Genomic DNA, 16,857 nt, shown 5'->3' on the forward strand with positions numbered 1-16,857 from the left:
AGACGACAGCCTGGAGCGAGCCCGCCTTTAACAACCAGTCGTCGAGATAAGGGGAAGACTGGAATCCCTGAACTGCGCAGATGAGCTGCGACCACCGCCATCACTTTCGTGAACATCCAAGGGGCACTGGTAAGGCAAAAGGGGAGCACAGTGAACTGAAAGTGCTTGTAGACTATGGAAATAGGTGTCCTACAAGTCCAACGCCACCTTCTAGTCTCCGGAGTCGAGGGCAGACAGGACCTGAACCAACGTGAGCATTTTGAACATCTCCTTCTGGAGGAAGCGGTTGAGGTCCCTGAGGTCTAGAATAGGATGTAGGCCTTTGTGTGGAATTGCAACCACAACCTACTTCTGGCACAAGGACCCTCTCTGTAGGTCCCTTGGCCAAGAGAGCTGAGACTTTCTGGCAGAGAAGCGTCAAATGATCCTCCGACATGGGATCAAAAGACGGTGGTATAGAGGGAGGGGAAGTTTGGAAGGGGACGGAGTAACCCCTTCGGACAATTTGCAAAACCCACCTGCCTGACGTGATGGATTGCCAGTGAGGGAGCTGATGGCGAATCCTGGCTCCCACTGGTTGTTGATGGGCCTGAAACATTGGACTAGGAAGGTTTGGAGGCTGCGGCGAAGGGGGGTGTTTGGAGGTAGAGTGGACTGACCTGCCCACTGTCTCCCAGACCTGCGAGATCGCTGGGTTCCATATCCGCGGCCACGCAGAGGCTGGGCAGCTTGCATGAACCGGGCCGACGTGGCAGGGCCCGACGTGGTTGGGTGCCCCTTCCGTAGCCACGAAAGGGATGAAAAGCAGACTGGAGTGGGAGAGAAGGTGCAGCGAGCGTCAAAGATCTGGCCGTAGCCCGAGAATCTTTCAAGCACTCCAGCCCAAGTCTGCTTTGTCGCCAAAAAAATGACGTCCATCAAAGACCATGTCCATCAAAGTTGACTGCACATCTCCCGAAAAGTCAGATGTCCTCAACCAGGCATAGCGCCTAAGGGCTACCGACGTGGCAATCATTCGGCCTAGTGAGTCGGTAGTATCCAGTCCATACCTTATTGTGAATTTGTCTGCATCTCTCCAATCCACTACTGCCTAGGAGAGAACGGCCTGGGCCTCCTCCAGGCACTGAGGCAGCACCTACGCAACCGTATCCCAAATGGTATTGGAGTATCGGCCCAAGAGGCAAGCGGTATTCACAGACTGCCGTGCCAAGCTAGAGGAAGAGAACATGCACTTCCCAAGATGGTCCAGCTTTTGGAATTCTCTATCAGGAGAGTCAGAAGGGAATGCGCCCTTTGAAGATGCTCTCTGGGGGAAGGGTGTTGGGTTAGGAACACAAGGCCGCCCAGGCCAGGCATTGGTGGCGGGTAATCGTTCTCTCCATAGGAGCCCCTGTGCTGGGCTTGGACCAGGGGCCCATTAGGACGTCAGTGAAGGCGTCATTAAACGGCAATAGCGGTTCAGGAGTGGACGCCGCAGGCTGAACTACCTCTGTTAGGGGGTTAGTTCTGACTGCCAATGCAGGGAGCTCAAGGTCCAAGACCTTGGCCGCCCTTCGCACCACCACAGCATAGGATGCTTCCTCCTCCATCGCCACGGTAGGGGGAGAAAGCAAGCCAACGTCTGGAGAAGTGTCCAGACCACTGGCATCACCCAAGTCCTCTCACCAGTCCAGTTCCTCAAGCTGGTCTGTTAAAGGGTCTAGTGACCCCTCCCAGTTCTCATCACCACCCTTTGGTCAGTAGGGAAAACCAGCGATGAACAGGGGAACAAAAGCACCCTCCGGAGTCGGTTCCGATGCCAGTCGACGTCAGTCCGGGCCAAACTCAGGGATGAAGAAGGAGACGGAGTCGGCAGGGGGCACGGCGGACGTCGTCATGACCAGGATCGGTGCTGGGGAAGGTCGAGGGATATTGACTGGCATCGATCTGGATCCAGGCCTAGATGAGCAGGGGCCCTCCGGGGCCTGAGCCACTTGCATCGAAGGCCCAGAAACCCCAACCTGCTCCGCGGGGCCCGAAGGCACGCCAGCAGAGTTGGGCTGTCCAAAGACGAGGTGTAAGGCCTCGTAAAATTAGCAGAGTTGGGTAGGAGACTCTCCGGGTCCCGGAAATGGGGGCAGGCACGGAGTAGTCCCTGAATCAGGCACCGGGAACGGAGTCTTTGAACGACAACACTAAATTCTGTGTTGCGTCCGTCGACTGAAGGTAAAAAGGTGAAGAGCACATGTGCATCTTTGTCATCTTCTTGTGTTTGGACTTAGCCGAAAACCACGACGACTTCGAATGATACAAGGAGTAGGGGCTCCGCGAACAGCCTCAAGAACTTCCTCTCGGACGCGACAATGGCTTTTGATCAGGTGGAGTGGCCATTCAAGTTTGCCGTTCTGGGACGGATGGGTATCGGTCCCAAGTTTTGCAGCTTGATCCGGCTTCTTTACACAGCACCACTGGCACATGTGATCGCAAATGGCCATATCTCAAGGGAGATTGCACTTGGCTCCTGGGACCATCCTTGCCGGTACACGTCGATTGAGGGAAACTCATCAGGTTCGGATACAAGAACCTCTCGCTTTTCCAAACAGGCACCTAATAAGGCTTGGTGAAGATTTACAACAACAATATATCGTAATCAATTCATAAGTTGACTCCTCACCACAATATTACAAGCCTTCCCATTGAATATCGCTCACACCACTATTCCTAAGAAGACTGTGTCCCAGGACATACACATCGGCTTGTCTGTCAGCTATCTCACTGACAGTTTATCAGAACGCTGATGGGAGTTGTTTTGGAACTAACGGCGAAAATTGGCCAGTTTACACTAATTCAAGAGGACGAAAAAAGATTCCTCAAGTGCCAATATAGTGACCTAATCGCTTTCTGCCCTGAAGAAGCTCCCTGAGGGGAGTGAAACGCGTAGGCTGATCTTTTTTGAATTTCATTTATGAGTGCCTTTTAATGAACTTTGATAAATAAAGAAGGACTGTTTCTGAACAACAAATATACTTGTCTTGGACTTTGTACATTGTGCGCCCCCCACCAATTTTAACAATGCACTTGGCAGAGGGACGCGGCAGGGCTGCCCGCTCTCGCCGCTCCTCTTTTCCTTGATCTTAGAACAACTGGCAGCCTGGACACGTACAACGCCGCTATTTCAGGGGATAACCTGGGAGACGGGCTGGGAAGACCGAATTTCCCTGTATGCCGATGAAGTACTGCTTTACATGACATCCCCGACAGAATCCCTGCAGGCCCTCCTGGATATATTTACAAGGTTCTGGAAGCAATCAGGCTATACCATTAACTGGTCTAAATCACTGCTCTACCTACTGCGCGGACCGGCCCGCCCCTGCCTCCGGTCTGTCCAGTGCAAATAACGACCAGGGGGTTTACATATTTGGGTATCTACGTTACACCTCAGGCCACCACCTTTATGGCGGAAAACCTACTGAAGCCACTGCATAGGTTAAAATCGGTCGTCACACACTGGCGATCTCTCTCGCTCACTCTGCTAGGTAGAGCAGCGCTATTTAAAATGCTGGCACTCCCCAGATTCCTCTATGTGCTCCTGAACACTCCGTTCCCAGTTCCGCTCTCATATTTTCAGTCCACCAATTCTGAAGTGGCGAACTTGCTGTGGGATGGACGTCCGGCGCGAATAGCACACCCCAAACTGACTCGCAGTTGGTATGATGGCGGTATAGCGCTACCAAGCGTCAAGCTATATTACTGGGCGGCGCAACTAGTGGTGATCAACCAGTGGCTCCATGCACCCCACGACGACTCGGCGTACCGACTAGATGGGGAGGTGGTGCCGGCTGATGAGGGCTTTATACACCACCAAGAAATGCCAAGCACTGACTGGCCCCACTGCCCACACTATCAAAATATGGCACACGGCTCAGAAAGCGTTGGAGTGGGAGGGGGTGCTTACGCTGGCAACACCACTCTGGGAAACAAGGTGCTTAGGAACATTAGGGAACACTAAAGGGTTCAGACACTGGGACCTCATAGGTATTACAAGCATTGGGGACTTATGGGTTAGGGGAGAAATCCTCCCCTTTTCTGCGCTCAAAGAAAAATATGGTATGGCAGACTCGAAGTTGTACCGCTACTCCCAAATCCGGCACGCACTTCAAGGTGCTATCACCCCCGACGCCACATTGGTAGATGCCTCACCACTAGAGGACAGGCTCCTCACCGAGCATCTGAGTAAGAAAGCCATCTCACTAACGTACCGAAAACTGGTAAACAACCTCCCTGACCCCACTGTGGTACTGTGCAGCAAATGGGAGATAGAACTTGGGGACATAGATGACTCGGACTGGATGGAGGCACTTGCATCGGCTAGAGAAGCGACGATCCCCTCACGATTGAAAATGGTTCAACTTAAAATCCTGCATCGAGTATATTACTCCCGTACCTTGGTCCATAAAATAGGGCGTGCGCCTGACCCACTCTGTCTCAGAGGATGCGGGCAAACCGGTACATACTATCATACGCTATGGGTTTACACCAAAATTCAATCATATTGGGAAGGCGTGCTGGAGCAAATCTCAGAAGTGGGTGGGGTGGAAGTTAGGGCAGATCCCCGATGTTGTATTCTAAACATATGGCAACCTAAGGATCTTAATGTGGCACAGAAAACGTGGGCTACACTGGGGATGGCCCTGGCAAAACGGAATATAGCGAAGAATTGGGGATCCGGGGTGCCGCCCTCACAATCACAGTGGGAAGAAGATATGGACAGGGCAATGGTAGCCGAGATTTACACACACAGGGGTTGCCCCAGGAAGTGGACACGGGTGTGGGGGAAGTGGAATGAAGCCAGAGGGAACCTATGCGAGCCTCCACGTACGGAGCTCACACCTGAGAACAGTCCATGAGAGACGGGGTGTATGTAATAGCCATGGATTCAGGGTGCTGGTGGGAAGGAAGGGAGGAGGAGGGGGGGTGATCTGGAGATGTTCTACTGTAGATGTAATGTCATAATGTTATAAATGCGGAGATGCTGAGCCGTTCCTACGGAAACTGTCACTGGATAAGACTGCATTTGATTGTTATGTTATCGCGGATTGATGAAATAAAAAAATAAAAACTTCCTCTCGAACGAGACATTAAACAATGCGGAGCCGACTGCTGGGCCTACAGTAACTTTCATGACTGCTCCCGCAGTCTTCGGATTCATGGCCCGGCAGTCGGAGCTCGACTTCGGTTTGTGGTCGCGCTCCAAAAACCACAGGCACACAAAGTGTGGTTTCATCACAGACATCATCTTGTGATATACACACCGCAGGGCTTGAAACCGTCCAAAGTTGGGACATCCCTCGCGCACCAGGAGTCTAAGACTTGAAAAAGACTTCGACAAAATGTCGGAAAAACCTAGCCAAACAATCACCAAGGGGTAGCTCTCTCCGGTTCTGCGCTAGGCTGGAGAGGAAAAAGACGTCAGTGCGCAAGGGCAGTGTCTAAGTAGGCACTGCGACGTCATCCCGGCGACCACGGCGACAGAAACTGGGTCGTCCGAGACCACCTACCAACACGCAGGTGCACTGCAAAGAAAAATCAACTGATCCAGTCTGATGCCTGGGGAAAATTCTTAGGTCAGGAATCTACAACTAACTGTCTCTATCAGATGTACAAATATAGCCTTCTTGCTTGCCAAAAGACAGATTGCCATGGCATGGAAACACATGAACGCCACTCAAATAACTGCATGAAAGGTAGACTTAAAATGAGAAAGTCAGAAGGTGCTGTCATTCGCAACAAAGGAGAAGGGTGGAGGTTCCATGATCACAGTGTGGGATACAACACTGCTAACTTTTGGGAGGAATACGGCATGAATTCATTAGGGGAATTGCTTTTTAGGTTGAGTTGATTTACTGTACTATACAATGTATTACAAGATTAAACAAATATTCTCAATTATGTAGTGAATGTATGTTCTACAATAGAGATACAAGAAGATTCTTAACCATATGTGGAGTTGCATCTTGAAGGGCATTCTAAAGTGAAACATGATGTTGACTGATATTTGGGACAAACATTTAACCAGCAACATAGGTGAACTTAGCTATGAATGGCCGACTAGAAGTTGATTAACTGTGAGATGTCATGGCCTGGGGTTTTGCTTTCACAGGATACTGATGCACGCAGACAGATAAAATGCTTATTTTTCTCTGAACTATTGTAACTAATATCAAAATTGCCTCCAATAAATGAACAACATTTAACATGTGCTCATTCTTCAAAGTAAACCCAAGATAATATTCAACATTAATTTTCATATTTACCTGCTGGGAAGAACTGTAATTGTCTGTATGGTTGGGGAAAAGTTCAAGTGTTAAAGACTGCTGCTTCCCAATTCCAGTAAAAAGATCGAGGTTTGTGCCCCCCTCCAAGTCAGAGACTGTGTTTTCCAAAGAATCCACTGTAAAATAAGTTATTCATTAGTTTACATGTAGTTTATGAAAAATACAACTCATTATGATCTATAACTACAGCACAGATCTCCAATTTTTGCAAATCATTTAGCATCTTAACGAAAATTCATTGACATATTTAACACATCACAATATCACAGTCAATTTCCGAATATTCTTTGCTGGACTCTGTAATTCTTGGTCAGTCATAGCAAAACATTTGTCCATTAATAAAGAGGTGGTTAATTTCCCAAGTATATTAAATGTTTTTCAGTGAAATAAGATATTCTCACATCCCTAACTGACAATTCTACAAGCCCTGCAAATCTAAGAAAGGGACAGCCATACTTTTATTATCTATAAACTCTTAGTATACTTAAATACAAACTTCATGTTTTTTAACCTTTGGATAGGTCACCAGTTTCTAAAAGCAAGGTGGATTGCTATTTAATATATGCATGACATTAACTAGTAATATGAAGGCAAACTAAATCAATTGACTGTGAATACTCCATTAAACCAACTTTGATCTTGTTCTGAAAAACCTTCCTGATCCAGTCCGTGGTTTCCGGCACACCGCTCTTGTGCCTCTTGGCTCTCGGCTTTGTCCCGGCTCTTAGCTTCCGCGGCTAACCCCGGTTCAGCCCCTCGTCGGCTGACCTCCCGCAGGAAAACCTTGTGAGCCAGCGGAGGACGAGCGAGCCTCCTGCGAGCCGACGCAAGTCTCCTGTATTGTCGTGGGAACAGCTGCAGTGGGGAGCCGCGACGTGATTCCCGCAGCGACAGGAGCCGTGAAAGAACAGCCCTGCAGCGGCAGGAACGGCAGTGACCCACCCCCCTCCCCCCGGAGTAGGAAACGCGGGAAAAGCCTGGCAGTGGCGGGGAGCCACGACAAGACCCAAGGGGAATATGGGGAACAGCCCGGCAGCGGCAGGAGCCGCGGTGAGACACCCCCTCAGCAAGCGGCGGGAGCCGTAGAGAAAGCCCCCCCCGAGCAACTAACCAGGGAGCAACCAGGCAAGCCGGCAGCAACACGGCAGCGGCGGCAAACAAGAGAAGACTCCCGCAGGAACAGCCCAAAGACTGGAGAGCTAGAAAGCACCAGAGGTGGCCGCAGAGGGTTTGAACCGTAGAGCGGTCAAGCAGTCGAGCCTCTGCTCCTGCTCCAGCACTCGCTCTAGCTCGCCATATTTGTCACAACTGGCTCCAGACTCGGAGCTTGCCTTGGAGGTCAGAATCAAACACGCCGTGAGCAGGAAACAACGTGGGGGCTTTCGCAGCTTTAACCACCAAGTATCACCAAGTACCACCAAGTATCATCAAGTACCAATCACCATTCAGCCCCCGAAGCACACAGCAAGTCCACAGCAGGCGCACAGGTGAGGAGAGCGGGAGGCAAATTAAGAAGTGTCCCTGCGTCCCTGTGCTGTGGGGGTTCCCGCCTTGTCCTGCAGAACCAATAACCTTGTCCATTCAGATTAGCCTCTTACCAGTCTCGACCATTTCTTCCAGCAACCGCTAATCAGTTGGTATTAGGAGATAGAAGAATATTACATACGGGGAGAGACATTGAGAGGGACTTAGCAGGACCATCATGAGGTCGGGAAGAGAAAGAAGACCCCCAACAAGGCAACCAACTAAACGAAAAAGGAATAATACAATCACGAGCTCAGTGACACCAGGAAAAAACAAGCGAGCATTTAACAGCACCAAGGAAGCCAGCAATACCCCCCCTATAGGAAAGTTACCACAATGGCAGCAACATTTGCACAAACAAAGGTCTGCCAACCGACAACACCAGATTTATCTATAAGCAATAAAAGGAAAAACACCCACAAATTAATTAACCTAGTATGTCAGCCAGCGAAAACAAAATATAACTACCAACCAAAAATGTACACAAAATGCACTTTTTTTTAAAAACCCAGGAAATGCCATCTATTCTTCAAATGATTCTATCACAGGCCTCCAAACTCCATTGCAACCTGCCAGCACAAATAACTCTTTGCCCCAAATTCCAAATTACACAGTTGCAGAAATACACACGCTACCAACTCCAATGGAGAATACGGATCACACCAGAGGCGCAGCAGGGGCTGGAGATCAACGGGCACAAGAAGCTAGAAGGCCAATGCCATCAGAAGGCGTCATCAGTAAAGCTCCACCAATAGAGGGAGGTAGCCAGGAAATAAACCTAACCAGCACACCGCCAAAGACGGATACATCGAGTAAACACGCCCAAGAGCTGGAAGGGTCTCCGGGGCACCCCAGCAATTACCCCAGCAATTACACCATAAGCGCCCAGTCATCCCCCACTCATCCCTCCTTACTCACCCAGCAGGCAGAGGCAAAAAATTATCACGAAACAGCATTGCCTCGTGCATACGAAGCCTATTTACACGCAGAATTAAAAACTCAAGGCGATACTGAGGCCTACGTTACACAGGGAATAAAAACTGACCCCGCAAACTCCTCCCCAATCATGGCAGACGGGGACTTATCTTCTTTGCAGGGACATGACCTTCTTGGTATCACAAGAATGGAGCGAACTAGTGGCAGCATATAACGTCAATCAACCTACAAATAGCACTAGTGAAGAGAGTTTCCACCAGCCCACAGAGGGGACTAGAGACCCCACCAACACCTTTTGGGTAACTTTACTCAAGACAGTTCAGCTGTCATCCACAGCACTTCAGTACCAATCGGACAAACTAGACCTACAACTGACTGTCTTGCAAAAGCTAGCAGAGGCCACCATGGGGATAGACAGAAAACTTGCAGATCTTAACGGCCTCATAAAAAGAGGACAAGAGTCAGTTAAACTAACTCAAATTGAAAGAACAAACTGCGTCTGTTAACCAATCATCGATAAACTATCATCATTACCCTTGAAGCTGGGAAACCTCTTGGAGGACATAAAATCAAACACCACAAAGTTCCCCACAACAGAGGTCAGGTCTGGCAGTCCATCCCCCAATAAAAGGATACCAGGAAACGGCAACGACCCACAAAAAGCTATTACGCAACGGCGCCAGCCATCAAACCCCAATACCTTATTAGAAGAGTCTCCTCAGAATACCCTATCAAGAGGACGTGTTGAGCCACTGGGGAGCCCAACGAATGCGTGCGCTCGACGCAAACATTAAAGGAAGGGCAGGAACAGAAAGCTAGCAGAAGCGGACTGCACATAAGAAAATTGTCAGCTAATTACACCGGGGGGCATGGAGTTGCTAGGAGCCAACAAGCACCATATGGAGCATACAAATCCTTCACCTCAACTTAAAAATTTATCAGACGTAAAGACCCAAACCGCAGCAGGAAGAGGAACCCTGACATTCTCAAATGAGAAAACCAGCAAACAGACAGAGCAGAAGCCCCTTGGCCAAACAAACAACCCAACTCCCAGTAACCCACCAGAACTGGTACACAAAGGTCAAAGCGATTGCCAAGTAGCGATATTGCAACCGGCCACGGAAGTCAGAAAGCAGGCCCAAGAGGAGCCTGACACAACCAGAACAAAGGTTACAACCATCGACTTCCCCCAAAAATGCACCTGCCATAACACTGAGGCCACTAGCAGTGAACCAAAGAGGAACCCCTCGGATAGTAAACATCGGCAAAGTAGATAGCGGTCAGATCAAGGAGCAACCTCAGCGGGCAAGTTCCAATTGCGGTCCCATAACACTCAATACCCAGTACCCACATGGGGCCAACGATATCGAGCAACAAACACATCAGCAAATAATGACCCCAGGGGAAACTGATTCAGACACAATCTTTTTCATTCCCGAATTCAAATCCAGAGGAAGAGTGGACACTCTAAACAGGGGCAACATATTAAAGCTAATCAACTCAATTGACAAATTAAAAAACATAAACACCTCTGATTTGCTTACAATTGAATTCCATCCAGCCCCTCACCCACATGGTAATGAAACAACAAAGACCATATGGACAACAAACGATGTAGCAAACTCAATCATTAAGGAATCACTCAGATTCTCCCAGTTGGGAATTAAGCTTGAAGCAGCAAAAAGGGCAGCTTATCCTACTCTGCTCCTTGAAGAAAGGAAACAAGAACGCCTCAAAACAGGTAAATCAATACTGAAAGGAGCACGCAGCTACTCCCCGGGACCGGATAAACATTCACCACATCTCCAACATTTAACTTCCTACCAATTAGAATCACGCAGAATAACAATAACACGTACCATACCTGGAGGTGACACCAACTGACAAAGAGCACCAGCCTTAATTTCCAATTCTGCAGTCCCCCCCAAAATCAGAATATGCAACTGGAACATCAAAGGACTCTCAGATAAACTGGAGGACCCCGAAATACTAAATGATTTAAAATCTTTTGACCTGATTCTTCTCCAGGATACGTGGGAAGCAAATGATATACCACTACAAGGTATATCAACCCAAACAACCCAAACCCATCCGGCAACCAGAGGCTCTCAAAACGGCCACAGCTCAGGCGGCCTGGCGACATTCGCCTCAATATCAACTATTGGAGCAATGGAAGCAATAAAAGTGAGCATCACTTCACCAAACGCGATACAGGCACTATCAATAACAATCGAAAACAATCAGGTCACCCAACAATTGTATATCATAAACATATATATTTATACACCCGAGGCACAGACAATTGAGGTCAAGGAAACTCGTCAAAGAACTGATAAGACTTATTGTGGACAGGGATATGGAGAATATACTTGTGGCAGGTGATTTTAACCTCCACCTCTTTGGAGACATACCAATCGACGACACGACAAAGGAAATTGACATCGTCTGGGAAATCCCAAGCCAATCCATTCCCTCTCCAAACAAACACACAAATACCTCAACTCAGCTACTGAAAGATCTAGAGCAGCTAAACTTGAGAGTACTCAACGGACGATTCACAGAGGATATTCCAACTGAACCAACATACTTCTCCTCAAGCACTTCCTTACATCTCGACTATATGCTAGCGACACTTCCAATGTACGAGAAAATCAGCTTGTTCAAGATAGGAGACATCGCCCAAAGTGACCATCTGCCACTAGAAGTTAAACTAGGCCTGTCTTGTGAGAATGAAGCAGTGGAAAAAAGATACATTGGCACAGAACACACCGCCAACTACAGATGAATAAGGTGCAAGACTACTGAGTCCGAGGAATTATCAATCAGTGCAAAAACAATCATGCACCAGACATCTAGCTCAAACATAAATCCACTAGACGCCTGGGTAGACTTTGCAACGGAACTGGGAGCCAAACATGCTACTAAGCTAAAACCCCAAAAAGGGAACACTCCACGGTTTACACATGGAAAAGTAACAACATTAGAGATAAAAAACATAAAACTAAAAATTAAAAAGTCCCTTAAGCAGCTCCGGAAAGAACAAAACAACAAAGTCCCTCAAAAGGAGCTTTGCATCTTAAAAGCACAGCTAAAAAAGAAGACCTGGGAAAGGAAAAGGCAACTGAATGAAGATCTCTGGATAAAAATAGTTCACAACTCCAAACAAAAGAACAGCTCCAGTTTCTGGAAAAAAATCCACAACCTCCAACAGCCAGGCCACAAAGGCATTAACTCTAATATACCAGAATCTGACTGGGCTAACCACCTATCAGCTCACTTTAATACAGTTGATCCAAAAGTGGACAAGTCTAGAGGGGGAGACTGGTTAGACGGCGCGCGCCAGAGGCTTAATAAGACCAGCACACTTAATAACGAAGCCATTCAAGTCCACATAAGGAAATCATCCCTGTCCTACATTCCAACCGCGGACGAAGATCCATCAACAACTATCAATCCAACTGCAAACAGAGAGGAAAACCCACACCTAGTAACAGCAGACAGGATTAGAACACAAATTTCAAAAGGCAAACTTGAGGGGGCCCCCTGGCCCAATGGGATCCTGCCAATATTATATAAACATGATGCTGTCTTTTGGAGTAACATCTTGGCACCAGCCTTTCACGAAATAAGGGAAACAACAACAACACCAACATCCTGGAGAGGCTCGATAATAAGCTCGATTTAAAAAAGGGCGCCAGGAACGACCCAAGCAGCTATCGCCTCATAGCCCTAATCGACACCGAGGCAAAGTATTATGCGGGCCTCATTCTGGAGGATCTAACATCTTGGGCAACTGCAAAGAACATCATCCCAGCAACCCAAACCGGATTCCGCCGCGGCCAGGGTACTACGACAAACATCATGGTGCTAACTCTTTTGGCAGACGCGGCAAAAGCCACCAAGAACTCTCTGTTCCTGTGCTTCATCGATTATAGCGCCGCATTTGACCATGTAGACCTCTGGCAGAAACTGAATAAATGGGGAATTCCAGGCCCACTCTTACAGCAGCTGGTAATGCTATACACAAACACCTGGGTCAGGATCAAACTGGGATCCGGTCCGCACCTCTCAAGACAGATCAGGACCAGCAATGGACTGAAACAAGCCCCTATGCTGTTTAATCTCTTCCTTGCAGATCTCCCTGGCGAGCTGGAGACAGTCACATCTCACGCACCGCGGCTGGGCAACACCACACTGTCAAACCTTCTTTATGCAGATGACCTAGTCCTCATCAGCCGGTCCCCTATCGGCCTCCAACATCTTCTGGACAAAACCAACGCATTTTCCACAACTAACTCATTAACAATCAATTTAAATAAAACAAAAGTCATGACAGTGAATCACGACAAAAAACGGAAATTCACATGGCTTCTGGACAGACAGAGGCTAGAGCAGGTAGCCTCTTATAAATACCTAGGCGTCATAATAGATTGCAATGGCTCTTTCAAACATCAACTAGAGGCCATCTGTCGGAAGGGCACAGCATTCCATCTATCAATAAAGCCACTGTAGAAAGCTCTTCCTGACCGGTCACTGGGCCCTCTCCTACAGGTAATAAGAGCTCGCTTACAGCCTATGCTCACTTCTGGCAGTGAATCCATGCGAGGCAAAGACGCAACAACATTAGATAACACCATTAGTCGAGCATACAGGGCAATATTCCACCTTCCCACCTACTCATCGCCCGCTCAAATCCGTCTTGAATTCGGACTGCAGAAACAAACGGTGGAGAGAAGAGGCGTATACATAAAAATCTGGCGGAAAATCAGAGACGCCGACCATGGATCCTTAAATACCCACCTCTGGACTGAACTGTCCATTAGAGACAACTCACCAGCAAGGAATTACCTAATGGAATCACTGGAGACCTTAGGATTAACAAACCTATGGGAGTAATCAACTGACCCTGGCACCTTCAAAAAAGTGGTATCGAAAGTCACCAAGATGGTCTCATCTATTGAGGACAAAGCCACCCTAGCTAAGAGAGCGCATGGATGGGTAGTGTTGAAAGGCTACAGTGCTCTCAAACCACAACAGTACTTAACAACGGGCCTCACACAGAAAACATGCGCCTTGGCAACATACCTATAACATCCCACTTGGCACCTTGGAAAAGGGAAAACTCAGCAAACCGTTGCCGACTCTATTTCTCTGGGAAAGAGGACCTCATACACATTATTTGCATCTGCACAAACCTTCTGGACATAAGGCGTTCTCTGCTTCGGGTCCTATGGAATCAGAAGGGCATAAAAAGCTGCAGACAGGCTGTGATGCTTTGTTTTAACCCTGATGAAACCCAGCTAAACTGCAGAATAACAATATGTTTCGACATAGCGGCTAGTAGACTAAATGAAACAGTCATAGGGCTTACCTGAAGCACTAGCCAAACCAAAACAACTGCAAGCACCTCGTCCCACTAACCCCAAAGGACTTTATTAAATCCAAATTGTGAATTTCAAGATTTTAAATATGTGAGCCTACCCGCTCCTTTTATGCTTCATTCTCAGCTATTGACTTCTTTTTATATAATTGTATGTTTTAAAATTGTTGTAGGAGAGTAGGGTCTGCAATCCTATGATCACCCAGATTTTTTGCTTTTGTTTCACTGGTTTACGACTTTCTCTGGCTGTGGGCCCGCTAATCAGACCCACAGCCTGGCTGTTCTCTTTCTAAATTACGATATGTACCCTAGGTGCATTTACCAATTGGTACTGGGCCACCTTATCAGACCCCGTAACGCAGGGCATAGGTGTACCCAGGGCCGCCAGGGGCTGAAGCATGTATTATGCCACCCCTGGCTGGCCTCCTAAATTTGACACAACTGGCTGCACGACAGCTGGGGCGAAGACGTGTAACCACCCTTCGCTTTAGGTATAGTAGCTCTATATCTAACCATACAATGGACACCCGAGTTCCTATCAGTCACTCCTATGGCAGGCCTTAACAATCCTGAAGGCAGAGTGCGTGGGCTCGTGTGAGCTAGGTTCAGGCCCGAGCCGAGCCCGGTTGCAGCTTGCGGAATCAAGACCCAATAGCTGTTCCATGATAACGCGTACCATATCGGTAACTCCGGTGTCGCGTTATCAAGGCATGTCGAGTAAGGTGTCATACGAATCGGGGTGCTGCCCTCTCACCAATTCTGGCGATGAGGTTAGCATCCCACCCTTCTAGAGGGACACGACATGTACGTAACTGTGAACCCCGGTTAAAGTTAACTGAAGCCTCAGCTCCACAAAATGGATGCTGCCACCACAGACACGAGTCTGACCTCCTGCTGCTGGGAGTCCTTCCAGCGAGGAGCACTTGGACAAAGGGTTTCCTGTCGAGGGCGCTGTTCGCACCGTCCCAGACAGGGTTTGTGTATTCTGGGTAGGTAGGGCTTTGGCGAGAAGGTGACTGCGGAGTGGCACCCCGGTGCTCACTACGCATCTGCCGGTTAGAACCAGTTCCAGGGGCGACAGCCCTGGCCTGGGGAAAGTCCGGCAGGGGAGAGGGGCGTAACTACCCCCCTTCCTGGTCCCACCCTTAGGGCAGGACCTAGTCATGTACCCACCCCTTTCTTTAGGATAAAGACCGGAGCGGGGACCCTTCAAAATTAGATCATCTTTGAATCAAGAATACTTTCTACGAAAGGACTTCGAGACTCTTCTCAAGATTTCTCCCTTGTGGCTAAGGAGTAGTCACCCTGCATCAGCGGGCACCATCTAAGAACTCTGCGGTTTGCTGCAAGTCCTTCCTCAAGGAATCCGACGGCCCAGCTCGACGAGAACCGGCTTCCCTGGCACCTCTGACCTCTACCCACGTCATCAGCTCAGCTGTGCTCTGTGGGTGCGACGAGACCTCGAGGGACCGGCCATCATCAGAACCTGCACGCTCTTAAAAACCAGCACGACCATCGAGGTAACTCTCTGGTGAGTGCGCTGGGGTCCGAGAAGCCCCGACCCTGAGCCGCTCCAGCACCGAAGTGCAGTCTCCCCGCATCTCCACGATCTGCGTGGGGCCCTTCTGCTCGCTGCTCAGCACGTTGTCTGGTCACTAGCCGCTGGCTTGTGCCCTTCTGTGACGACATCCGAGAATCATCACTGCTGGTCTGGTTGCTCCAGACTGGCCCTTGCTTCCATCTTTGCGAGAAGCACCCCGGACCCTCCTGGTCCACTCAAGACGCCATCTTAGGCCCACCACGTGGCCCTGAGATCTGCCAAGGCTTGTTGCCCCATCCTGGGCCCAGCGACGCCGACAGCATCATCCTTCGTGGGACAGCTCGCACCTCCACCGTGGTCGCCGACAACGCCTCCTGGTCCGTGAGACTGCAGAGCCTAGCGTCGCCCACTCACCTGGTCGAGGTGACGGCCAACCGGTGCCTTCCTGGTACCCTCTGACTACTGGCTAGTAGTACCAACTTGGTCCCCTCTGCTTTCAGGTTTCATCAATCTCCGATCCAGGCTTGGATCTCTACGAACTATTCAGCACTGGTCGCCGGCCAGCAACTCCTTTTCCTTCCGGCTCCTGGCTCGTCAGCGAAGACCCCGACGCCTGTAAGACTTGTGCAGCCGCAGCCCTCGTGGCTAGGTAACTCGGCATTTCGGTGCCTGCATAGCCTCCTTACTCTAGGGTCCTGAGTCCCTCGCTTCCGACTTGCCTTATCGGGTCCGCCCGAGACCTTAACCTTTCCGTGTCCCCGGACACTTGTTTTAATTGTGCACTTGAAGTATTTGCTAAAGAGATTTGGTTTGTGCTTAGTACCCGGTCCTCATAAAGAGTACAGGGTTGTTGTGATTCTTAATAAATATACTGTTTATTTTCATAACACTTGTGTGGTGTCCTTTCACTGGGTGTTCAAGGGGTACATGTGTGGTAAACAGCTGGCTTAACGCGCCCTCTCGAGTCTTTAGCCTTAGACTGCTCGTATCCACGCTACTAGGATAGCTGGTCTATAGGTTGACTTACAACCAAACACCATAAGGGTCGTTGGAACGATACATAGCGGTCGCTAGAATAGCGAACGTTGCATATCGGGCCAACTTCTCACATTGGTGAGCAGCGGTTGGGATTTGAGCTTGCTGTTGTTTTACCACACGTATCC

At 49.0% G+C, this 16,857-nt stretch overlaps 1 protein-coding gene across 2 annotated transcripts in view; it reads right to left on the minus strand.

The window, feature by feature from the left end:
• The window catches only part of RALGAPB (Ral GTPase activating protein non-catalytic subunit beta), a 1,758,088-nt gene that overhangs the window by 201,185 nt on the left and 1,540,046 nt on the right, over positions 1–16,857 (minus strand). For both annotated transcript variants that reach the window (XM_086932393.1, XM_086932392.1), the window contains exon 26: positions 6,294–6,430. In XM_086932393.1, the coding sequence (XP_086788519.1) occupies positions 6,294–6,430 (137 nt within the window). The remainder of the gene's footprint in view (positions 1–6,293; positions 6,431–16,857) is intronic.

The sequence above is a fragment of the Lissotriton vulgaris genome, chromosome 7, assembly GCF_964263255.1.
Source record: "Lissotriton vulgaris chromosome 7, aLisVul1.2, whole genome shotgun sequence".
Taxonomy (NCBI): Eukaryota; Metazoa; Chordata; class Amphibia; order Caudata; family Salamandridae; genus Lissotriton; species Lissotriton vulgaris.